This window comes from Canis lupus, chromosome 5 (assembly GCF_048164855.1).
Source record: "Canis lupus baileyi chromosome 5, mCanLup2.hap1, whole genome shotgun sequence".
In the NCBI taxonomy this organism is placed as follows: domain Eukaryota; kingdom Metazoa; phylum Chordata; class Mammalia; order Carnivora; family Canidae; genus Canis; species Canis lupus.
The window spans coordinates 42968326-42995543 of NC_132842.1; the positions used below are offsets into that span (position 1 = coordinate 42968326).

The window sequence follows — 27218 nt, forward strand, 5'->3', positions numbered from 1 at the left end:
TATCTAAGTGCCTCTGGATGTTAGATTTCACAGACTTGAAGCAGCTGTTTTAAAAATGTTCAAATATGAAAGAAAACCATATTTGAATCATTAAAGGAAAGTATAATAACAATGAGTAAACAAATAGAAATTTTCAGTAAATAGAGATGGACATAGACAAAGATATATATTTCAAATAGAAATTCTGGAGTTGACAAGCATAACTCAAATAAAAAATTCATTAGAGACGTTCAAAAGTAGCTTTGGGGTTGCATAAGCAAGAATTAGTAAATTTGTAGAAAGATCAATAAACATTAACAATAGAAGTAGAGAAAAAATATTGATGAAAAATGGAGTCAGGTCTCTGAGGTGGCAAGCATGCCAAAACATATGCAATAGAAATACCAAAAATAAAGGAGAGAAAAAATAGACAGAAAAACTCTTTCAAGAAATAATGGCCTAAAATGTATCATTTGATTTTAAAAAATTACTCATTATATTCAAGAATTTCAGCAAGTCCCAAATAGGATAAATATAAAGAGATCAAAACTTAGGCCTATCACAGTCAAAATGTTGAAATCAAGAGGAAAAAAAAAAAGTAAAATGACACATTCTATATAACGGTTACAGTTAATGACTGGCTTCTCATCTAAAATAATGAAGGCCAGGGATCCCTGGGTGACGCAGTGGTTTGGCACCTGCCTTTGGCCCAGGGCGCGATCCTGGAGACCCGGGATCTAGTCCCAAGTCGGGCTCCCGGTGCATGGAGCCTGCTTCTCCCTCTGCCTGTGTCTCTGCCTCTCTCTCTCTCTCTCTGTGTGACTATCATAGATAAATAAAAATTTTAAAAAAATAATGAAGGCCAGAAGACAATGGAAAGGCATGCTTAAAGTACTGAAAGAAAAAAAAATGTTTATCAATATTCTATATCCACCAAAATTAATCTATAAAGTTAAGTTGAATAAAGATATTTCCAAATCAATGAAAAATGAGAAAATTTTTTGCCTTCAGACCTGTCTTACAAGTAATAGTAAGAGTAGTCCTTTAGTGGAAAGGAAATTACTTCTGGCTGGTAACTTGGATTTACAGAAAGAAATGAAAAGCATTAGAAATGGTAAATCTATGTGTTAATATGAACTACTTTATATATTTCCCTTATTTTCACCTCGTTTCTTTCATTTAAAAAAAAAAAACTTTTTAAAGATTTACTTTTCAAGTAATCTCTACACCTGACATGGGGCTTGAAGTCATGACTCCAAGATCAAGAGTCACATGCTCTACTGACTGGGCCAGCCAGGTGCCCCTCACCTAGTTTCTTTTAAATATATAATATTATATAAAGCAAGATAACTGTAGCACAAAGGGGAATAAAGGAAATAGAGCTGTGTTGGGGCAAAGCTTCTATATTTTACCAGAATTGTATATTAATCTGTAATAGCTTGTGATAAATTAGGAGGCATATTGCAATTGCTAGAGTAACTGGCAAGAAAATGACATATATAATAAATATATAAAATCAACAGAAGAATTAAAAAGACACACTAGAAATATTTAACCAAAAAGAAGGCAGCGGTGGAGGAATAAAGAAGTAAAAAAGGATAAGAGCACATTGAAAACAGAAACATAGCAAATCTAAATATAACTATATCAATAATTATACTAAATGTAAATGATTTACACATTCCAATCAAAAAGTGGAGATTGTTGTAAGATAAACAAAGCAATTCTAAACTATCTCCAATCTCCAATAGATCCTCCTTAAATCCAAAGACACAAGGAGTATGAAATGATAAATGATACTACCATGCCAAATATAAAATGAGAGAGGAGGATTTGCTACATTACCATCTGACAAAATAGATATTAAGACAAATAATATTACTGGAGACAAATAGGGACATTTTTATAATTTAAAAGTATTAATACATCAGGAGATATAACAATCATAAATATATATGCTCCTTCTAACAGAGGCTCAAAATATATGAGACTAGATATGCTATAATTAAATGAAGAAATAGATAATTCAACAATAATAGTTAGAAATTTTAATACTCTGCTTTTAAAAATTGACTGGACAACTAGACAAAATATCATCAAAGATATAGAATACTTGAATAACACTAGGAACTGACTGAAATATAAAATGTTTCCCCAATGACATTATTTTTAAGGAACAATGAAACATTCTACAACATAACTAAATATTAGGATATAAAATATATTTTAATGAATTAAAAGAATTAAAATTTGAAAAATAGAATTGAATAGAAAATCAACAAGAGGAAGAAATTAAGGAAATACCCAAATATTTGGACAGTAAACAGCATACTTCTAAATAACTGATGGATAAAAGAAATAATCTTGAGAGAAATCAGAATATAATTTGAACTGAATAAAAACACAAAACACAATTCAAGAAATGAGTTTAGCTAAAGCATCGCATAGGGATCCCTGGGTGGCGCAGCGGTTTGGCGCCTGCCTTTGGCCCAGGGTGCGATCTTGGAGATCCGGGATCGAATCCCACGTCAGGCTCTCAGTGCATGGAGCCTGCTTCTCCCTCTGCCTATGTCTCTGCCTCTCCCTCTCTCTCTCTGTGACTATCATAAATAAATAAGAATTAAAAGAAAATAAATAAAGCATCGCATAGTGCTTTAAATGCCTAAGTCAGAGAAGAAGAAAGGTCACAAATTAATAATCATAACTTCTACGTTAAGAAACTTAGAAAAAGACAAGCAGGAGGAGCATAATAAAGATTACAGGCAGAAATCAATAAAATACAAAACATTAAGACAACGGAAAGTTAATAAACCAAATATTGGTTCTTTCAGAAGATTAACAAAGCTGACAAACCTTTAGACAAATTGACCTTAAAAAAAAGTGAGAGAGCAAAGACAAAAATTACCAAAATAGGGAATGAAATATAAAATATCAGTGTATACCCTAGAGAAATTATAAGGATTATAGTAGAATATTATGAATAAATTTGTGACAAAAAAAGTTAATAACTGACATGAAATGGAAAAATTCCTAGAAATACATGAATTACTAAAAAATGACCCAGAAGAAATAGAAAATCAAAATAGATGTATAGCAAGTAAACAAATTCAATCCATGATTAAGTCAAAGAAAGACTCCCCACCAAATATTGAAAGAAGAAATAATATTAATCTTTTATAGACTCATTCAGGAAATAGAAGTAACAGTTACCAGGCAGTATTATTTTGATACAAAATGCAAAGGAAGATACCACAACAGAAGACTACTGACAAATATTACTCTAAACATATAGAAAAATGGTTAACAAAATATTTGCAAACAGAATACACAACAACAACAAAAAAAGATAAAACCATGACCAAGTGGGAATTATTCTAGGAAAGAAAGGTTGGTTTAACAATAGAAAATCCAATACACCATACTGATAAAGGGTAAAACTACATCATTATTTCAATAGATGCAGAAAAGGCATTTAACAAAATCCAACACTCATTCAGTATAAAAACGCTCTCTGCCTCTCTTTCTCTTTCTTTTTCTCTTTCTCTCTCTCTCTCTCTCTCTCTCACACACACACACACACGCAAATGCACAAAACTACCAATAGATAAAACTTTCTCAGCTGATAAAGGACATCTATGATAAAGCTATAGCGAACATCATACTTAATGGTTGGGGAGTGAATATTTTTACCTTAAGATTGGGAAGAAAGCAAAGATGATTGCTCTCACCACTTTTATCCAATACACCACTTCTATGCAACCTTGAACTGGAGGGTTAGCCAATATAATAAGGCAAAATTTCTTAATTAATTAAAGACATTCTGCTTGGAAGGAAAGTAATTGCTTTTCATTGCAGGGACAAGATACTATGTATAGAAAATCCTAATTATCCATGAAAAGAAACTAGAACTAATAGATGAGTTCAGTAAGATTTCAGTATACAAACCAATAATTCAGATTCAGTTGTATTTCTGTATACTAGCAATGAACAACCCAAAAAAATTTTTTTAAAGATTTTATTTATTTATTCATGAGAGACACAGAGAGAGAGAGGCAGAGAGAGAAGCAGGCTCCATGCAGGGAGCCTGATGTGGGACTGAATCCCGGGACTCTAGTATCATGTCCTGGGCCAAAGGCAGACGCTCAACCACTGAGCCACCCAGGCATCCCTGAACAATCCAAAAATTATTATCAAGATAGCAATTCTCCCAAAATAATCTATAAACTCAACATAGTCCCACAAAAATCCTGGCAGACTTTTTCCAGTAGAAATTGACAAGCTGATTTTAATATTTATATAGGAATGATGGGACACCTAACAGTAACTGACTTCAAAATGTGTTTATAACACATGGTGCAGTGTGTTATTAGTGCAAGGACAGGCATAAAAATCAGTGCAGTGGAATAGAATTGATATTCTTTAGATTTATGGTCAAATATTTGACAGACTTGCCAAGATAAACAAATGCTTGGAAAATTTAATATCCATAAAAATAAACTTAGATTCTTCTATCATACACAAAAATTAACTCAGAATGGATTATTAAGAACCATAGCTATAACCTTTCTGGACTAAAACATAACAGAATAAATTAATGAATTTGAATTAGAGTTTTTAGATATGAAACCAGAAGCATGATCCATAAACACAAAATTAACAAGTTGCACTTCATCAAAATTACAAGCATACTTCATTTTATTGCACTTTGCTTTATTGTGCTTCTCAGATGTGTTTCACAAATTGAAAATTTGTGGCAGTCCTGCGTCAAACAAGTCTATTGATACCATTTTTCCAATAGCAGTTGCTCACTTCATATCTCTGTGTCACGTTGTGGTAATTCTCATAATATTTCAAAATTTCATTATTATTAATTTGTTGTGGTTATCTGTGATCAGTGATCTTCAATGGGAAAGTACAATGAGATTAGTGTTGTTTTTGTGGCTGCTATTGCAACATCCATTCTGCAGCCCATGGATCAAGGAGTAATTTTGACTTTTAAGTCTTATTGTTTAAGAAATATACTGTGTTAGGCTCTAGCTGCTATAGACAGCAATTTCTCTGATGGCTTTAGGCAAAGTAAATCGAAAACCTCCAGAAAGGATTCACTGTTCTAGATGTTATTATGAACATTCATGATTCATAGGAAAAGGTCAAGATATAGCATCAATATAAACAGGAGTTTAGAAGTTGATTCCAACCTTCATGGATGACTTTGAGGGATTTAGGACTTCAGCAGAGGAAGCAACTGCAGGTGTGGTGGAAATATTAAGAGAACTAGAACTAAAAGTGGGATATGAGTGTGACTCAATTGCTGCAATCTCATGATAATACTTGAAGGTATGAGGAATCACTTTAAAAAAAATTATTCATTTATTGGAGAGAGTGAAAGAGTGTGGTGAGGAGGTGCAGAGGGAGATGTGGAGGCCAACACGAGGCTCCATCCCATAAGCCTGAGATCATGACCTGAGCCAGAACCAAGAGTCAGGCACTTAACCAACTGAACCACCTAGGCACCCCAATGTGTCACTTTTTATGCAAGCAAAGAAAGTGGTCTCTTGAGCTGGAATCTATTTCTGGTGAACATGCTGTGAAGATTGTTGAAATGACAACCAAAGATTTAGAGTATTCCATAACTTATTTGATAAAGCAGTGGCAGGATTTAAGAAGATTGACTCCAATTTTGAAGGAAGTTCTGGTGTGCATAAAATGCAGTCAAACGGCATTACATACCACAGGGAAGTCATTTATAAAAGGAAGAGTTCAGTGCTGTGGCGCGCTTCATGGTTGTCTTGCTTTAAGAAATTGCAATAGCCACGCCAGCATTCAGCTACCACCACCCTGATCAGTGAGCAGCCATCAACATCAAGACAAGACCTTTGACCAGCAAAAAAAAAAAAAAAAAAAAAAAGTATCTTTTAATTAAAGTGTGTACATTGTGTTTTCTAGACATAATGCTATTGCACCCTTAATAGACCACAGCATAGGGGCACCTGGGTGGCTTAGTGGTTGAGCGTCTGCCTTTGGCTCAGGACATGCTCCTGGAGTTCTAGATCAAGTCCTGCATCAGGCTTGCTGCAGGGAGCCTGCCTCTCCCTCTGCCTGTGTCTCTGCCTTTCTCTCTGTGTCTCTCATGAATAAATAAATAAAATCTTTAAAAAAAAATAGAATACAGTATAGTGTAAACTTAACTTTTGCATGTGCTAGAAAACTAAAAAATTCATTTGACTTGCCTTATTGCAATATTTGCCTGTTGTGGTGGTCTGGAACCAAACTGCAATGTCTCCAAAGTGTGCCTGCACAAACATTTTGACTTGAAATGAAATCATTGAGACAATAGAAAAGCAAGTATGGACGGGGAGAACATAGTCATAGAGGAGGTGAAACTCTTCTATCAACAATGTATAAGGAACTCTCACAACTAAATTGTAAGAAAACAACTCCATTAACAAACAACTCCAGCTATTGCACTAAAAGCATCTTAAATGGCTAGTGAGCACTTAAAAAGATGTTTTACATTATTATTATGTAGGAAAATGCATATTAAAATCACAGTGACGGGCAGCCCAGGGCAGCGGTTTAGTGCTGCCTGCAGCCCAGGGCGTGATCCTGGAGGCCCTGGATCGAGTCCGACATCAGGCTCTCTGTATGATGCCTGCTTCTCTCTCTGCCTCTCTCTCTGTCTCTATGAATAAATAAATAAAATCTTAAAAAAAAATCACAGTGAGGTGCCATTACACATCCACAAGAATGGCTGTAATGATAAAGACAGAAAATACAAAATGTCGTTACGGTTGTGGACAAACTGGAAACACAGATGGCAGGAAGGTTCACTTAAGAGTATAACTAGGGATCCCTGGGTGGCGCAGGGGTTTGGCGCCTGCCTTTGGCCCAGGGCCAATCCTGGAGACCCGGGATCAAATCCCACATCGGGCTTCCGGTGCATGGAGCCTGCTTCTCCCTCTGCCTGTGTCTCTGCCTCTCTCTCTTTCTCTCTCTGTGACTATCATAAATAAATAAACATTTGAAAAAAAAATTTAAAAAAAAAAAAAAAAAAGAGTATAACTAAGTTGGAAGACAGTTTGGCTACTTCTTAAGAAGTGAAACATAAATTTACTATATGACCTAGCAAATTTGGTCCTAGGAATCAACCTCATTGAAATGAAAACATAATGTCTATACAAAGCCATGCATGTGAATATATTCATAACAGCAATCTTTTCATAATCCAAAATGAAATAATCTAAATGTCTGAATTCCATTGGTGATGAATAAACAAAATGAACTACATTTATAGAATGAAGTATTATTCAGAAATAAAAGGAAAGCGGGATCCCTGGATGGCGCAGCGGTTTGGCGCCTGCCTTTGGCCCAGGGCGCAATCCTGGAGACCCGGGATCGAATCCCACGTCGGGCTCCCGGTGCATGGAGCCTGCTTCTCCCTCTGCCTATGTCTCTGCCTCTCTCTCTCTCTCTCTCTCTCTCTCTGTGTGACTATCATAAATAAATAAATAAACAAATAAATAAATAAAAGGAAAGTACCACTGATACTGTGAATGACATGGATGAACCTCAGAAACATTATGCAAAGTGAAAGAAACCAAAATCAAACAACTGCATATTTATGATTCCATTTATAAGAAGTATCCAGAAAAGGTAAATTTATAGTCAGAAAATTCTGTAGTTACCCAAGGCTAGCGCTGGGAACTGGGAAAACTCTTAGGGTGATGGAAATATTCTAAAACTGGGTTATGGTCATGGTTGTAAAACGCCATAAATTTACCCAAAAAATCATTGAATTGTACACTTAAAATTTGTGAATTTTATGGTATGTAAGTAAAACCCCAATAGAACTGTCTGCAATTGTTTTTCAGATCATGTACTTTTTCCATTTTTGGAATAACTTGTAAATTATCATTACTCAATACAAGTTTTCCTTTTTTCTTAACAGTTTAGAAAAATGGATTTTAAAGCTATTAGGACTTGGGCATTTTGGGAAGGGAATATCTCAGACCAGTATATCAATTAGACTAATGCTTATTGGTCTGTTCAGCTTTTCTTATTAAGCCACTGTAGGTATTTTACACTTTTTTCTGGTAGACACATCCCCATTTTGGTTTTCAGATGTTTCAGCATCTGGATACTCATAATACATCCTTATTGTATGTATATCTCAATGTTTGTACAGTTATTTTCAATGATCATTGCATGTATTTTTATTTCCATCTTCTCTCTTATCAATAATCATAGAAATCTGAATATCAGCTTTTTTGTTAATCTTCTATTGTTTTGTTATCCGTGTCTTATTCCTGTTTATGTTTGTTCTGATGCACATTTTATAACAGATTGAGAAATACTTCATTTAAAAATTTTAACTTTTAAGATTCCATGACAAGGGGATGTGTAGATATTAATGATCATCTATCCCAAGATTTGCGCTTGAAGTATTTCCAATTGTTACTCTTTGCCAAACATTCCTTAATTTTCCTCCATTCCAAGTAATACATTCTTTGATTTTAAAATATAATTATTTTGTCTATTTTAAATTAATTTTATTTTTATTGAATTTTGGGCAGAGAACATAGACCATACATCAATCCTTTGGAATTTCCCAAATGTTTCCTATGCCTTGGAAAAAAATGGTTATTTGCCATTTCTTGATGGTGGTAGTTTGATGTAAAAATCTAAAGGCATCTTAATTTTTTCTACTTGATCTATCAATTTCTGAGAAGTATGTGCTAAAATCTGTAAGTCCAGTTACTGATTTATATAATTCTATCACTTTTTTTGGTTGTAGTCTGACAGAGGTAGAGCCTGTATTATTAAGTGAATAATGCTCAGTGATTATTATGCCTTCATGCTCTGTTTTTCCTTTTACTTTAAATAGTGTCCTTTGTCACTTATGATGCATTTTGGACTGAATTCTATAATTTGAGTATTAATATTACTACATCTGCCTTCTTACTCATTTTTACCTTGTATCTTATCCTATTGTTTTAATATCTGTGTGGTTTTTAATTTTAACTTTTATCATCCATACCTGGTTTGATTCTGTTTAAAATCCAGCCACAAATTGTATTTTAATTTATGTGTTTAGTCCATTTACAATTTATTTCTGTTGTACTGTGACTTGGTTCTTCTAATTTTTCATATTTTCAGATATCAGACTTTTAAAAAATTATTTTAAAAGTAGTTTCTTCTTTCCAGATTTTCTCTGATGAGGAGTTAAAGGTTGCATATCTATTTTTGCTCTTATTATGAGTACCCTTAACCAAATATCTATATTTATAATTATTTATCATCATTATTGCTAATGTCTTTGTTTATTGCTAATATCTATATCTTCTCCCCTAATATATGTTAACCTGCTCTCATTTGGTTAAAATTCCCTAAACTCCTTCAATTTGTTATTGACCAGATTCTATCTTTGAGTTATTATGGGTATTTCTTGATTTCTCTTGTTTTTTATTAATTCTAGAAATGTACCCTATTTCTTCAAATATTTTTCCTATATATATTTGTCTCCTTGGGACCTCTGATTCTATTCACCAGGTTCTTTAAATTTTCTCTTCTATTTTAAATGCATTTTCCTTTATCATTGCCTTCTCTGGGAGTTTCTGGATCTAATCTTCTGGTTCACAAATTCATTAGGTATTTGTACCTATGCTACTTTCATTCTTTATATTGTTTTATTTATTACCATTTAAATATTTTCCATGTCTAAAACTTCCACTTTTTTCCCATTATATCTTTTTCTGTTGTTTCATATTGCCGTTTTTTTTCTCTCCCTAAAGCATAGTTACACTCTTGAAAAATTATTTTTCTATGCATTCTTATAATTCTGCTTCAACCGATACTGAATATTACATTACCATATTTCTTTTATGTTGTTGTGTTCCTCACATATACAGATATTTCTACCCAAGATTCCATAATAGCTTTAGTTATTTTTTTCTGCTACAGTGAGTGAGATGGTATTTAAGGCTCTGCCTCTCCTGGTTAGTGTAAGGACAGGAAAAGGGATAAAGCCTAGATCAGAACTGGAGCCAGTGTTGTGCCTCCAGTTCATTGCCACTCCACCAGGTGGGGAATCCAGCTGTAAGCTCTCAGAAACTGCTAGCATTAAGAAGAGGTGTTTTCTGTAGCTTGTGACCTACCAGCCTTGGAGTGTAGAGGGAGGAGGAGGTGGAGTAGTAAATACCCACACCTGTAGTCATCACCTCACAGCTGGCTTTTGACCTGGCCTGTCATCGTCCTGCCAACACCTGTGCCCTAGTAAGCTGCTGTTGCTTTTGCTGGTGAAGGGGGATAGCAGTGATGTCCCAAGGTAATAAAATCAATCCATATCACCCATGCCTCTGTAGTTTCTCCAGAAATGACCTTAGAGAGAAAACCAGCAGCTCTCCTGCTTTTTCCTTATGCTTCAGCCACACTTCTTTGTGCCCCCTTAAACACCTTAAACAGGATAATCTAGTTCTTGTCACAAATCCTTTGCAACTGGGGATCCCTGGGTGGCTCAGCGGTTTGGCGCCTGCCTTCTTGGAGCCTGCCTTCCGCCAGGTCATGATCCTGGAGTCCTGGGATCAAGTCCCACGTCAGGCTCCCTGCGTGGAGCCTGCTTTTCCCTCTGCCTCTCTCTCTGTGTCTCTCATGAATGGATAAGTAAATCTTTAGAAAACAAACAAAGAAACAAAACACACAAAAAACCAAGTCCTTTGCAATTGCAGTTCTCTATGCCTGTAATGTCCTTTCTTCAGATCTTTAGTGGCTGACTTCTCCTCATTAATCACATTTCACCTCAAATGTTACCTTTACAGAGAGATCTTTCTTGATACTGTATTTAAATAGCCACCCTTCTAGTTATCGTTCAATATTTTAAATAGCATTTATTATACTTTAAAATTATCATATTTATGGCCTTTATCTTCTTATTAGAATGTAAGTTCCTTAAAGCATATATTCCTTTTTTTGTTTGTTGGTTTTTGCTGTGGCAGAGTCTTAGTCTAGTAGAAGCCCAGAGCCTTGTAAAATATATAGTGGATTTTGAGAAACAAATGAACAACCGAACAAATGAAATCACACACATAGCCATTACTTAATCCTGTTTTCACTCTATTTTAACTTCTTCCCAAACATATGAGATGAATAGTGGTATATGCTCCATCGCTTTTCTTTTTCTCTTTTAAATTCTTTTTCCTTTTTTGTCTTTTGGAAGTACTCCTCAATGTAAACTTTTGGTTCACAAACTCATTATATACTTGTATCGATTGTTCTTTTATTCTTTGTATTGTTTGACATACTAGGCCACTGGTCTCTATTCTAAGCGTTCCATATCTGTATTTAAAATATTTTTGTTAGGACAATAACATCAAAATTTTATTTTGTCATGTGATATAATAACTAAATAATTCTCCATTTTCATTCTTTGCTTTTAGGTAGTAATTAAATTCAAGTTAAGTCTAGGACTTCTTTAGTTAGCTCATGTCACAATAGTGTTGCCAAATAAGGGTTCAAAAGTATTCATTTGATCCTCAGCACAAATCACTAGTATAGATGGGATGTAAATTTCCATTTGTCAGATATTGAAAGTGGGGTTCAAAGAGGTGGAGTGAGTGGGTGGCAGATAGGAGAATCAAACCCTAGTCTCCAGTTACCACTGAGTGTAGTTGTTTTCCTCACCATACTGGTATGTTTCTGAGTATGTGTCATATTATTAGAACTGAGAGTTGGGGATTTTCCGTCATCCTCAAAACATGTTTCATTTTATTGGCTTGTTAGTGAGGAAAATGTTTAAATAAGAACAGCAACAATAATAGCTATAAATGGTTATGATATGCTATTCTAAATGCTGTGCATGTATTCGTACCCTGAGACCTCTTTAAAATGCTGAGAGGTTAGTAATATTGTACACATTTTGCAAATAAGGACACCAAAACAGAGGGGTTAAGAAACTCCCACATCACACAGCCAGTATGTGACAGAGTTAGAATTATGAACAATTCAATCTGGCTCCTGATCAGTACCCTAATCCATAATAATAAAAACTCGATTGCAGCTTATTTTTTACCAAGAGCTTTCATACCCATTATCTACGGGACCTCATTACCACTCTGCAGAGAAGGCAGGCAGGATTTGACAAACAGTATGCTGAGTTTCAGAAAGGTGACTTGGCCTACCTCATCCAGATAACAAGTGACCAAAATCAAGTAGAAATTCTTTCTCCTAAAATCTAATTGTATCTCTGTTCTTGGGCTATGTTTTATTATTAATGATGTTATTCGTGCACTACAGTCTCCTCAATCTGTTTTGTTCTCAGTAAGTTATATTGTTGTAGGTTTAAAATATTAACCTATTTAAGTATCTAAGGAATATTTTATCTCTTATATTTTGATGTTCCTTGGTAATATCTCTTGCAGTTGAATTGCGATGATTTCAGGAAAGGAGAGAGAAATGGAGATTTTATCTGTACTTTCGAAAATGCAGCCGTTTGTGGCACAGATGGGAAAACGTATAGCAACAAATGTGCACTGTGTGCTGAGAATGCGTGAGTATCTGCAGCGGGCTTTCTCCCCAAAGCATGCTCTCTGTATAATTACATGACACATTTTTTTCTTACAGTCTAATATTTTAAGATTATTTATTTATTTATTTGAGAGAGAGAGTATGAGCAGGGGAAGGGGCAAATGGAGAGGGAGAAGCAGGCTCCCTGCTGAGCAGGGGAGGTGGATGGCGGGGCTAGACCCCAGGACCCTGAGATCACCACCTGAGCCAAAGGCAGACACTTAACCAACTGAGTCATGCAGGTGCCCCTACAGGCTTTGGAATATCAATTCATTTTGTGGGAATGAGCCATTAGTAAATTATTAGGACCACTCCTTTTATAATTCTTAAGGAAAAAATGGGTAATGCCTTACTTTATATTTTACAAAGCACTTCTGTGGGCAGTTTATCAGATAGTTGTCAGTGTCTCTGTGAAGTAGACATACATCTGATATATCTAAATCTATATATCTATCTACATGCACAATAAGCACACATCTATGTATATATACTCACTTATACACACATACATCCATACGCATACAGATATCTATTTCTGTCTATCTATCTAGGAGTATATCTTTTTTCACAGATAATTGTTTAATCATCAAATGATTTTTTTACTAAGTGCCTGATAATTTATAATAGTAGAGTAGATATTGGAACTTTTAATATTGAGCTTCTTTCCATTTATCTGACCTCTGTCACATGGCTAAAGCATCTCACTGTCCAATATTTTGTCCCCATTTGATTCTTTCTCCACCTTCAAAGCTAAGTTTGGTTGTCAGCGGTCTTCTATCAGCAAGATAGCATACCTGCTTCACAGATTCTGGCTTGTGGCATCAGTCTTGAATAGTCTGCTCTTCAGTTTTTGCAAATATAAATACAACCAGTGCTTAAAGCTGATAAAAGATGTTATAAATATTCAGTCTTCAAGGTTCTACAAACTTTATCTCTCCTTGTAATAACTATCTTTACCAAAACACAACTGAATTAAATCATTCTGATGCCTTGTATTATTGCATTTTCAGAGATTCACTCTGAAATTATGCCTTTACCTCTCACCAGTGATCAACATAAATGGAAAGCACAAATAAACATAGGAAGAACAGATAGGTTTTATTAGATAGTATTTTGTAATATTATTATGAACACATTGAACATGTAATTACTACTATGTTTTATGTGGGGGATCCTGTGATAGATTCTTTAAATCTCTTCAGGTCTAAGTTTCTCACCCTAATTTCTGGTGTATTTCTTTCATTATGTAGTGAGAAACATACTGCACATTGTGTTTCTTCCTTAACTTTGTCTACTAGGAGATACTGCAGTAACATTGGGATTCAATTTTTTTTGTTTCCTTCAGATGATATCTTTTGATATAAATTTTTTCATATCACTCTTAGTGACTTCATTTTCCTTTTTTTTTAATGTTATACAAAGACTGTGGTTTTAAGCTGCCTTACCTTTTAAAAAGTAGGAAGTGTATTATGGTTCTGTTTTCAGATAGAGATAAAGCTCAATTAGACTGAATAAACTTAATTCTTAGGACTTTAGGTACTTTCCATGACAACTAAAATATATCAGTCAGCATAGCCCAAACAAAGAATAGTTTAGTGGGATGTTAGGTCCTATAAACTTGAATTCGTATATTTGAAATAACATCATCAACAGGATAGTTCTTTGGGGACATCTGATATCTGGTTACAAGGTGTACTTTTTCCTTCTCTTATACGGATCCTCCCTAGATGCAGGAAAGAAAATTGTAGAAAAAATTTTTACAGGTCTGACTCTTGTTAACCCTCCAACGTGATTCTATTTCTTCAACTCCAAGTTATAAACATAGGCTCTCATTAGAAACAGTAAGTAAAAAAAAAAAAAGAATGCAAGGTGACACCTGTTTTCAAGGGCAAAGGACAATCATAATACAATGAAAACAAATTATTTTTTTGAATGGTAAGAAGTTCTGTGATACTAAACTGTGTCTACTTACTTTCAATTCCAGTAAATCCAGGTCTCAAGTTGGCATAAAAAGTGAAGGGGAATGTGAGACCAATAATCCAGAGCAGGTGAGGACAAGTGTCAAAATAGTGGGAGACCTTGGGCGGCTGACTTTAGAGAGAAAGAAGGTACCCCCCTCTTCCTTCTTTGGTGGAGTGTTAGGAAGGAAACAACTCTTGCTCTATTTGAAATGGGTCACTGCTTGTTTAGATGAAAAGCAGTTGATAGTTCCTGAAACTGGAGCAGGTTACTTTGGTAGTTAGACTTCTCAGCTCTATTTCTGCTTTCAATGAAAAAAAGAAATAAGTCAATCAATCAATCAAAAGGAAACTACACTTGTAGAAGAAAGGGCATTACGCTTCAGTCGCTTAATCTGAATTGAAACCCTAGCACTGTCACTTGCTGTCGGGAGACCTTGGGCAAATTACTTACCCATACTGTACCAGGGTTTCCATATCTAAAAATGAAATTTGAATTAAATAGCTTTTTCCTATGCTAACATTCTGTGCCCCTGTGATGATAGGAAAAAAAAAATGTCACACTTGATTTTTTCTAGCTGAATGTTCTCCTACGTCTCCTACGTCTTTGGTGCCCTTTCTATGCTCCTAGAGCACCTACCAGGAGAGTTAGCACATCATATTTTAAGTCTCTTTGTGTCATCAAGTACATTGTGAGCAAATTGAGTGCAAGGACTGTGTTCTGCCTTAGTTCTAGCACATATTAGGGTATCTCTGTTTACTAATAAATGAATAAGTAAATGAGCACCATACAAAACCACTTGAATTATGCAATACTTAATAAGCTACCTCTAGGCATCTGTCACTGCTCTAGGTGGGTAATGTGCATTGGGCAGAGAAGCATTGAGTACTATAAAATTTCTGAAAACAGTGTGGAAAGCACTACAATCAGGATGGTGAATGTTAAGTTCTTTTCCCTGTTCCTCAGGATGTATGTAGTGCTTTTCGACCTTATGTGAAGGATGGAAGACTTGTATGCACGAGGGAAAATGATCCAGTCCTTGGCTCTGATGGAAAAACACATGGCAATAAGTGTGCCATGTGTGCCGAGCTTTTGTAAGTATTATCATCCCCAAGCAGACCAAGTAGGTGGACTTGATGAGGATGCACTTGGTGATATCCTGAGAACTGCTCCACAGAGAGATACAGTCCTTTTCATGAAACATACAATTCTTTGTCTTCACAAGTTGAAATAGTCCTTGCTTTCTGAGTGGCTTCTTTTTAGTTCTTTCATTTGCTAGAATTTCTTAAAAGGCATAGATAAGGTGATTATGTTAATTATTAAATTCAAAACGCTTAATATGCTTAATTACAATGATAGGACAATGCATGGTGTTTTATAAGGTACAGTATTTTAAAATTTAGAAAACACTTTCCTAGAATAATCTAGTTTGGTCTTTTGATGTACATTGCTTCATTTGAATGTGTATAGAGATTCTTACTAAAAGAGACAGTCTAATTTAAATTAATAATAATAACAATAGTGTCATGTGGCTGCCTTCATTATGAATATAAAAGGTGAAAAAAATGAATATAAAAGGTGGAACTTTAGGAAAGGGAAGAATAGGGTTAACTTTCTCTGAGTGCCTGTCATCTTGAGTACTGAGGCTGCAATGTGGAGAAGATCCAATGAGTCTTTAATATTCTGGCAGTTAAACAAGGTATAGACTCTCTAATCTGTATGTCAGCAGGCTTTAAAGTGCTCCAGTTATATCCATGGATTTTTAAAATCAAGACAGAGAAAGATTTAACAGATCAATAAATTTCACACCTGCCTTTGAAAATTACAGTGTGCTGGTTAGAGAATTCAAGGGCAGATCCTATCAGGTTTACAAAACAGTGATTATATCTGGTTTCCAGACAGGAAATAAGCCTAATTTCTACTTTCTTATCTAGAAGACATGTGCCTATAGTGTTCCAACCTGCCCCAGTTCTGTGACTTTCTGTTTGTTTTCATGCACTAGCTAAAAAAGAGAATTTGACCTCTTGGTTTAACTCTTGGTTTCATCCTCTGTAGAACTAATAATGCCTGTCTCTGGGATGAGAATGTAATTAGGTAACAGATATGAGAGGACTTAGAAGCTCAGTTCAATGTGGCTTTTTTTTTTATTATTTTAACAGCGGTGATTTTACATGAAGGCAAACAAATACTTTATAAGGTATAGAAAAGGTTTGCATAAGGGTGTGGACGGCAATACCTCAAATGCTCAGTTTGGTTTCACCCTTGTCACAGCGTTGTGTTAAAAAGCTCTTGGTTCTGCCAGTTAAAGGGAATTTTCCGGACAATCTTCTGTTTGTCAATCAAGGAGTCACACCCATCTACTCTTAAAGTACAAAGCTTCTAATTGACTGTCAGTGAGTCAGTTTCACACCCTTCCTTATCTTTGGCAATTTTCTGGCTAGAATTCAAGACAGGGAAAAGGCTGTGTCATGTAAATCGATTGGTTTCACAAGTTATGGCCAAGGATAGGAAAGTGCCTAGCACAGAATTGGACACCAAAAATATGATTGAGCCATAAACTGACCAGCTGTTCTCTTTCTTAACAGCTTAAAAGAAGCTCAAGAAAATGCCAAGAGAGCAAGTGAAGCCAGAATTCGAAGAAGTGCCAAAAACGTAAATTACTCACCGACATATTTTGGTCTTGTGGCCAAAGTGTTAACAAAATTAGGCTTGAATCTTTGAGGAATTCAATAATGTCATTGTCCTTAATTTTTACGATAAATTGTTTCCCTCAATTTCAAACTTTCCAGGTTGACTATTTCAGGTATACTAATCATTAGATTTAAATATAAAATGGCATTTCCTAACTAAAGCTCAAAATATGCTATTTTTAAGAAAAAAGGAAAGAAAATGTAAATCAGGAAATATGCAAATTTAATTCTGCTTAATTTCCACCGGATTTCTCTGGCTTAGTGTAGATTAATTTTGCTTTGAATATTTTTTTAATGTAACATTAAAAAATTAGACATGAATAACTTTAAAATAATTCTAGAGTCTTTTAAACAATGTATCCACTGGTGCATTTTATGTCTGATCCCATTGATACAAAATGGAGTAATTCATTTTTCCATTACGGTTATTGCATTCAGTGATGCTTGCATTTATAAAGATCTTGCTTCTGTTTAAACAAAAATATCAAAACAGATATTGAGATCGGTTTTCAAAGTACCCTTAAAATGAAGTTTTTTCAAATTGTTATGTAATTTAATTGTTTAGTATAAAAAATTATTCCTTTAGTGATTGAATAAACATAGCAGGTCATACAGCTTGGATTTCCTAAATCACCAACCCTACCTTCACTGAAAGTGATGGCAGTTACTTTGCTAAATGACTAGCTTTTTGTTGAGAAGTCAGAGCAACTTAGTTTTACCCATAATTTTGTTATGCTCTGGTTGTGTGAAACTGACCAAATCATCTCTTCTTTCTGGGCCTCAATTTCTTTGTCCCAAATTAAGAAGGTTGGATAAACGATCTCAATTTTACTTTCTTGTTGAAATGTGAGTCCACATGCTGTACCCTCTTGTGCTAATAATACAAGTGTAGAGGCCTCTTTTGGGCAATGGGCTTGAAAAACAGAAACTTGATCAAGGCAAAAGGACCCACAGTAATCCCCTGGCTGAATATGAACAGGCCCATAGGTGGTCACCTCAAAAGATCCATCAGCCCTAACTAACCAAAGGGCTCCTTATACCCAGACATACATACCAAAAAGGAGAATTCCATACATTCCCATGCCTACTTACCTTCCCCCTTTAAATACAGCCCCCACCCACTGCCTCATAGCAGACAGCCTTTCCTTTGCTATCCTTCCTACCCTTCTTTGTGGTGTATTCGCCAAACTTTTCTTTTGTTCTGCCTTCTTTCACTGCCTGCACCACCAGCCCCCACTCGATCCAGAATGCCTCACATTTGGGGACCCCTATTCCGTTGGGAGAAACTCTACAACAAGTATACTATTTTTGTGGATGATGGGCATATGTTTTCCTAAGGAGAGACACAGGTCCAGTTTTTGATAGTCAAGGACTGAACTTCTACTTCATAATGCTATTCAATCAAGCAAATTTCCCACCCTAAATAGGGAGGCCAACGGAGTTTGAATGAAGAAACATGGAGCATTCAGGCATCACTAATTTGTTCAACAATAACTGAGATTTGGAAAGCAATTCTTTTGGAGGTTCAACTTCAGTCCAAAACTTTGGCATCATTTTGTAATATTAAGCATCTTACTACTCTATAAACACAGACAGTTCTTTTCCATTATCTATCATCAGATCTTATTTATTTTTCCCTCTTTTTCTCTGTGGCTAGGGTCATTGTTTTGGTGGGATTGCTGGACAGGACTGTGTTGAACACGACTGCTTTATAGTGATGATGGCTCAATATCTGCCCCATAATTAACCTGTCTTTGTCTTGCTCACAAAAGCTTTTCTTCAGAATCTCCTTGCATGAATCACAACTTATAAACTGACATTATCATTGTTTCTTTTATGGGAACCATTGAACAGTAATTTTATTACCATGCTATGATTATCAGGGATTGTCTTCTGTGTCTTTATTCCTAGATTATTACAACCAGGAAGTTTGGAGCACACCCATTGCTCCTCCAAAAACAAATATCTTCCTATTAGGAGTCTTATTAGGATTCTTTTTAAAAGTGTCCTAATGAACTATCAGTTATTATTTAAAAAATTGAGAATATGACATCTTTCTAGAAAAGGCCCTAAAGAGCATCTATACAAAAACTTCATTGTATAGGTGATAAGACTGAGGTCTCTAAGGTGATGGGCCTTTGCTGTGACCTCCCAGGGAGTTAGAGGCAACGTTTAGCTGCTCAGCTCTTCCAGCTTCAAAGCATACTCTTTTTTTTTTTTTTTTAAGATTTTATTTATTTATTCATGAGAGACAGAGACACAGGCAGAGGGAGAAGAAGGCTGCATGCAGGGAGCCCGATGTGGGACTCGATCCTGGAACTCCAGGATCACACCCTGAGCTGAAGGCAGACACTTAACCACTGAGCCACCTAAGCATCCCTCAAACCATACTCTTTATGCTTTTTTTTTTTTTTTCTTGGCTGAAATGGGAAGTTGAAAAAGGCTTAGAGAAGCATTTTTTTGTAGGCTTTGTTTTGTATGTTATGTAGTAATATAAGCTATCACAAAACATGTTTCTTGACATAGAGATTCCTAAATTTAGAGTAATTTGGGATAGATATAGATATAAATATGGATGTAAATATGAAGTATAGCCTTCAATTCAAATAGAAGAATTTTCCAAACAGAGAAAAACCTGAAAGTACTGAATCAAAGCATTGGGAAATCTGGGTACAAACCTTTCTTGGGTTATTTGGGAAAGTCACAGCCTTTTAAATTTAAATTTCAATTTTAGTCTTGGTATTTGACCTTTCTCCAGTGGGGAGTAAAGGAAAATTAGACTCTCTCTGTGCTTCCTACCTACTATGTTAGAAATGGAAATCCATAAATGAGGCAGAGCACATAAAAATGAACATCAGTACAGGAGGCCATACATTCACAGAGAGGACGATGGATGCCACCTTATTAACTTTCCTTGCAAACCAGATAGGATTATTCTTGATTTGACCCACATTAAATAATATTTAAGCATCTCATCTTATAGATCCCCTATTCTGCTTTGTTGGCAACTTTTTTATTTTGTCTTGGCAGCTCCATTTTGTTATCTCTCTCCTGAAAGACCTTTTATTTTTTTTATAATCCTTTATTCATAAATTTGGAAGTTAAGAGCTATCTAGTTTTAGGAGATATTTGCTTAGTCTTATTCTTTATAAGGTTCTTCTACCCTTAAAAAAAAAAAAAGCTTATTTATTTATTTATTTATTTATTTATTTATTTATTTATTTATTTATGAGACAGAGTATGCAGGAGCAGGGGGAGGGGTAGAGGGAGAGGAAGGGAGAGAAGCAGACTCCCTGCTGAGTGCAGAGCCCAGTAGAGGCTCCATTTCAAGATACTGACATCATGACCTGAGCCAAACCAAGAGTCAGTGACTTAACTGACTGAGCCACCCAGGTGCCTCACTGCTCTTTTTTCTTTTAATAAATATACCACATAGTAGAAACATGTACCAAGTAATTTCATAACATAATTACTATTTCTTATTAATATGTTATATGTTTACCCATACCTTCTAGACACAACATTCTTTGACTATAAATCCATGACATGCATTTTCTATGTTAAAGAGTAGAAAAGTGCTAAATGTAATTACTTATCATTTTGCAGGATTTTTGTAAAGAATATGAAACCCAAGTGAGGAATGGAAGACTTTACTGTACACGGGAGAGTGACCCAATTCGTGGCCCTGATGGCAGGATGCATGGCAATAAATGCGCCTTGTGTGCTGAAATTTTGTGAGTATAGATGTGGTTTTCTTTGGAGTAATTGGATGGGTAAAGTGGAGCTTGATGGGAATGACGAATAAGAACAATGTTGAGATGCAGCTTTGTTGTTGAAAATTTTTGAGCAATTTGCTGTCCTCTAAAATCATGATATCACTTAGTAAGTAGATCCTAGTGATGTGTGTCTGTTTCTGAGTACAGATGGATTCTTTTTTTTTTTTTGATTTTTTATTGGTGTTCAGTTTACTAACATACAGAATAACCCCCAGTGCCCGTCACCCATTCACTCCCACCCCCCGCCCTCCTCCCCTTCCACCACCCCTAGTTCGTTTCCCAGAGTTAGCAGTCTTTACGTTCTGTCTCCCTTTCTGATATTTCCCACACACTTCTTCTCCCTTCCCTTATATTCCCCTTCACTATTATTTATATTCCCCAAATGAATGAGAACATATAATGTTTGTCCTTCTCCGACTGACTTACTTCACTCAGCATAATACCCTCCAGTTCCATCCACGTTGAAGCAAATGGTGGGTATTTGTCATTTCTAATAGCTGAGTAATATTCCATTGTATACATAAACCACATCTTCTTTATCCATTCATCTTTCGTTGGACACCGAGGCTCCTTCCACAGTTTGGCTATCGTGGCCATTGCTGCTATAAACATCGGGGTGCAGGTGTCTCGGCGTTTCACTGCATCTGTATCTTTGGGGTAAATCCCCAATAGTGCAATTGCTGGGTCGTAGGGCAGGTCTATTTTTAACTCTTTGAGGAACCTCCACAGTTTTCCAGAGTGGCTGCACCAGTTCACATTCCCACCAACAGTGTAAGAGGGTTCCCTTTTCTCCGCATCCCCTCCAACATTTGTTGTTTCCTGCCTTGTTAATTTGCCCCATTCTCACTGGTGTGAGGTGGTATCTCATTGTGGTTTTGATTTGTATTTCCCTGATGACAAGCGATGCAGAGCATTTTCTCATATGCATGTTGGCCATGTCTATGTCTTCCTCTGTGAGATTTCTCTTCATGTCTTTTGCCCATTTCATGATTGGATTGTTTGTTTCTTTGGTGTTGAGTTTAATAAGTTCTTTATAGATCTTGGAAACTAGCCCTTTATCTGATATGTCATTTGCAAATATCTTCTCCCATTCTGTAGGTTGTCTTTGAGTTTTGTTGACTGTGTCCTTTGCTGTGCAAAAGCTTCTTATCTTGATGAAGTCCCAATAGTTCATTTTTGCTTTTGTTTCTTTTGCCTTCGTGGATGTATCTTGCAAGAAGTTACTGTGGCCGAGTTCAAAAAGGGTGTTGCCTGTGTTCTTCTCTAGGATTTTGATGGAATCTTGTCTCACATTTAGATCTTTCATCCATTTTGAGTTTATCTTTGTGTATGGTGAAAGAGAGTGGTCTAGTTTCATTCTTCTGCATGTGGATGTCCAATTTTCCCAGCACCATTTATTGAAGAGACTGTCTTTCTTCCAATGGATAGTCTTTCCTCCTTTATCGAATATTAGTTTACAGATGGATTCTATTTTCCAGTGAGAAGACTGGATTTCAGCATACTTCTTAATATTTCCTCCCAACACCTCTGTAAGCCTTTTTACAAGACAGTCTATACAGAATGAGGGTGAAAGCAGGTACCAAGACTTTGGCCGTTTTCCTGTAGTAATTATCCCAGTGTGACAGAATAGATGTCGATGCCCACAAAAACTTCATGTTTATATGTGACTTGGATTAACTTTATCTTTTCATCTCAGGCATCTGAAGGAGGTGGGGGGGGTGGGGAGAAGAAGGGCAAATCCCACAGCATATAAATTATGGCATTTATGAAGATGTCTCAGACAAGGTCCCATCCTTTTTTCAGATCCTTGAACTCTCTAAGCCCTTTCCTTTAAACTGGCCTACTGCCAGTTTGTCTCACTCTTGGCCAGCTAATGTCTCTACTGTGGCATTTCAAAATTACCCTTCTTTTGGATAAGATCTCCTGAAATTCCTAATTGAAATAGATTTTTATAACTCTTAATCATTTTATTTCATAGCAATCATCACAGCTGGTAATAATGTATTTATTTCTATGACTATTTGTTGACTAGCTTCTGAGTTCTGAGAACATAGGATATGGGTCTGTTTTATATGCCACTATAGCACCAGGCCAACACTTGACAAAAAGTAGTTACAAGCCAAATGTTGAGTAAATGTATGAATGAAGATCCTTCCTCTCAAGAAGCTTAAAGTTAAATAGCAGAAATAAGCCATGGACACACACACACACAGAGACACACACACGCACACACATTACAAGATAGAGTGAGAACTATCCCTTAAGAAAATATTCAGGTATGAAAGTACAATAACAGATATATAGTTCTCTTCCACTTTGAGGTCTAGAATGTCTTCTTAAAGAAGGTAGAATTTAAGCTGAGGAGATTTAAAAGAAGACAAGATGACAAAAAAAGTCATTGCGGTGAGAGGAAGGGCAAACATGAAGACAAAATAAAAGGGATTCTTTGGAGAAAGAGTGAAGATTTCAACCTAATAAGGAGCCATAAGATGATTGGAACGTGTTTATTCTAGAACTCAAGAATACGTGGCTATTCTTATTCTTCCACCTGCACCTAAATGACTATTTTATAACGTGAGGATTTGAAGCATCTGTATTCATGTATTTATTTTTGTTTTTTTTTTCCCAGTAAACAGCTTTTTTCAGAAGAAAAAAATAAAGCACATGAAAATCTGAAAAAGACTGAAGAAAAAGTCAAGGTTAAGAGAGAAATTGAGGTGAAGACTAGTTTGATCAATTTAGTTCTGACTTTTGTGGTGTATGTGTGCATTTTACTCTAACATGCATTTTCAGTATTGGTTTGTTTTTCCTCCATTATTGATGGATTTTCTGGAAAGTTATTTATCATTATTATTTCATAAGATTTAGATGAATAATTATAACACTACAATTTCTAGCTCCAAATAGCTGTATTTGGAGCTAACCATTATTAGAATTGTTTTTAAATGAAGATAACATATCAAAGCATTATCTGAATTCGAAGTTTAATTTGTGTGGTAGTTGTTTTGGAGGTCTTCAATGTAACATTTTAGTCTGCTTCCTTTAAAATCATACCATATTCTACTTTCTAAGCATCTCTTAACTATTCATTTGTCTTTTTCTCTCCTACTACCCATTTAGTTTATGTATCTACTAGATTTCCTTTGCACTGATGCGTTAGCATCCTGCCTGGTCTCTATGCCTTGCGCCAACATCTTCCTCAATCCTCAAGATTCAATTCACTTTCCACATTGCTTTTATAGAGTGGGAAATATTTCCACAACTCAGTGGCCATATGAAAAGCTAACATTTGAAGGTATCCTAGAGGATATTTGGACCATTTCATTCTATGAATAAACCCTATTTAACTTATTTTTTACAGTGAGTTAGCCCACCTTCTGTAGTATGGAGTTCACAGTTTCATAAAACAGCCTACTTCATTAGTTCCCCCTTCTACTTTCATGTGATTGCATCCTATTGTCTAAGCCTCACTTTCAACTGATTTTTTTCCCTCAATCCTTTAATTTTAGTTCTCAAATCAAAACAATCCTTTTATCTTTCCAGTTTCTTCCTTCCTCTTTGTCTCTCTTCTTCTCTTCCCTTGCTTCTACCTCCCTATCTCCCTTCCTCCCTCCCTTTCCATATTTTTTCTATAGTTTCTCAAACTTCAGTCTCCAATCACTCAAATCCTCACAAATCTGTCTGGGTGGTCTTTCTAAAATACAGATTTGCTTATGATCTTCTCTTCTCTATATATTCTCTATATATATTTATCATTTTCTAATTTCCTAAGAATAGAGTCCAAATCCCTTTCAAAGTTCAGTGATCTAGTTTTGACTTATCTTCATGGTCTCCTTTTTAACCACTTCCCAAACCTTCCTCTCTTTACCCAGCTGATTCTTTATTCTGGGCAATAATAGATTATCTCAAGATAACGTAGTTTTTTATGGCCCTCTATCTTTGCATATATGTCATAATTGGTCTTGGAGGACCTATTTGCCACACGGTTTACCTGGACACATCCTAGAGTTATATAACTCAGCTATAAACCCTTCTCTGTACTTCCATGAGTCACTCTTCCCTTTGTGTTGTATCCATTTAACTCAGACCTGTGTCATATCTCTTAGCTTTTTGCCGTTCCTTGTCATTCCCACTGGAGTAGAAATCACATTTATATTTATACCCCCTTAATACATTTGTTGAATACTTAAATGGGTGAATATTACACCAAGGGAAGTATCACAAAATTTCAGGATGATCCTAAATCCTGAAAGTTTTATTTTTTTCTTTAGTTCCTCTTCTCTGATATCTTTAATTAGCAGCATCTAAAATGTATAAACAGAAGGCATGTGGGTGGCTCAGTTGGTAAAGTATCTGACTCTTGACTTTGGCTTAGGTCATGACCTCAGGGTCATGAGATCGAGTCTCGTGTCAGGCTCCATGCTCAACATGGAGATTCTCACTCTCCCTCTCCCTTTGCCCCTCCCCCCTGCTCACTCTCTCTCTCACACACACACACTCTCTCTCTCAAATAAATAAATAAAATCTTTTAAAAAATATATAATCAGAATAGAGAACTATATCTAAACTGTCTCATTTTCATTATTTAGAAGCTCTGCAGTGAATATCAGGATCATGCAAAGAATGGAATGCTTTTCTGTACCAGAGAAAATGACCCTGTCCGTGGCCCAGATGGGAAAATGCATGGAAACTTGTGTTCCATGTGTCAAGCCTTCTAGTGAGTATAGAATGTCAGAGTGTCTAAAGAATGCCAAAGAGAGAAGAGACCTTACAAAGAGTCTAATATAACTAACTGCTTTTGTAAATGGGGAACCCGTGGTTTGAAGTAGGGGAGGGAGTTGAATACTTACATTGAGAATGTTAGCAATGGCTCTGGGAGTAAGCACCTAGAGCTCTTTACTCCTATATGTCTGCTTCCCTGACACTTGCTCTCTTAAAGCGAACATCCCAGTGGAACATCCCAACAGCCATGAGCTTGTGCAAATACCACATTCTCCCTACTGTGGAAGCTTCATAGGTGAACCTGTGGTACAAATTCACAGGTATCTCATCTTCCAGAGAGGTTAGGGCCCAACATAAGCACTTAATGCAGATACTGATTATTAGAGTTAATGTTGCCCATGAAACAATCATGAACTCTTATAAAATTAAAGTACATATTACTTTATGTAATGTGACATTTCTCAGTAAGTTAGAATTGACAGTTGACTTTCAAAATTTGGAACTGCTCCCAGTTTATTTGATTGAACTCAGATTAAGTCATTGGTTTACACTTCTAATCTGTGGCCTTTTGTTTTGTGTGGTTGAAATGGCATCAGTTAACTGTACATGCAATATAATTCTATTGTGCAAAGCAGATATAGGTTCATTTGGTTTATCAGTGTATGGAAATTACTGGCCTTTTTCCACCTATACTGTATTTTGTCTTTAGATAACATAGCCATGAATAGTGAATTAACAAAGCTAGGGTGTGCATGATGTAATAGACAATAGACTTGAGAGGAAAGACCTTGGTTAGCGGTAGTCGTGTCCTAAGAGTATAGCCAAAGCCCTCTCTGCCTCACCTTCTCTCTGTGAAATGAGGGAACCAGTTGATATGCTTTGTAAAGGCCACTTTCTCTATTTCATGATGGCACTAGTTTCAATATCTCCTTGATGGACATTGATAGTATTTCTTTTCTGACCACAGGCAAGAAAGGTATTTTGTAGAAAGCAAGCTTTCCAGATCTACAATCACTCTTTCAGTATTAAGCAAAAACAATGAAGAAGTTATGGTATCTTACCATACTAGAGGCTGTTTTGTTGCCTCTCTTTGGTATATAGTGATAAAAGGACAAAATTGCTCTTCCTAAGGAGGGAGGACAGATTAGCAATGCAAGAATGTGGACTAATAATTGCCTGTGTTTGGTCCAATGGATTCTTCTCATTTTCTCTCTCATTTAGCCAAGCAGAAGCTGAAGAAAAGAAAAAGGCTGAAGTGGAAGAAAGAAGTAAAAGAGAATCTGAAAAAACACCCTTATATGCAGTGAGTGGAATCTACCCACTGAGTCCTACTTGACACTCTAATTTGAACATATTTCAGAGCCAAATAAAGGGTGGAATATCATCCAGCAAAAACTGCCGGGAATAACCCTTTAATCTGGAATGGCATTGAGATGAATGCCATGGGATCTTGATCAATTCTTGCTGCTTCTAAGACAAACCCTGTAGAGTAAAAATAACTTATTTGAAGTCTGAAAAAACTAGGTTCTAGTCC

At 35.8% G+C, this 27218-nt stretch overlaps 1 protein-coding gene across 1 annotated transcript in view; it reads left to right on the plus strand.

Moving 5' to 3' along the window:
* Nucleotides 1-27218, plus strand: part of SPINK5 (serine peptidase inhibitor Kazal type 5) — an 80922-nt gene that overhangs the window by 12747 nt on the left and 40957 nt on the right. The window contains exons 5-12 of the mRNA XM_072826416.1: nucleotides 12393-12520; nucleotides 14522-14585; nucleotides 15463-15590; nucleotides 17082-17148; nucleotides 20793-20920; nucleotides 23592-23679; nucleotides 25552-25679; nucleotides 26906-26987. Coding sequence (XP_072682517.1) covers nucleotides 12393-12520; nucleotides 14522-14585; nucleotides 15463-15590; nucleotides 17082-17148; nucleotides 20793-20920; nucleotides 23592-23679; nucleotides 25552-25679; nucleotides 26906-26987 — 813 coding nt within the window. The remainder of the gene's footprint in view (nucleotides 1-12392; nucleotides 12521-14521; nucleotides 14586-15462; nucleotides 15591-17081; nucleotides 17149-20792; nucleotides 20921-23591; nucleotides 23680-25551; nucleotides 25680-26905; nucleotides 26988-27218) is intronic.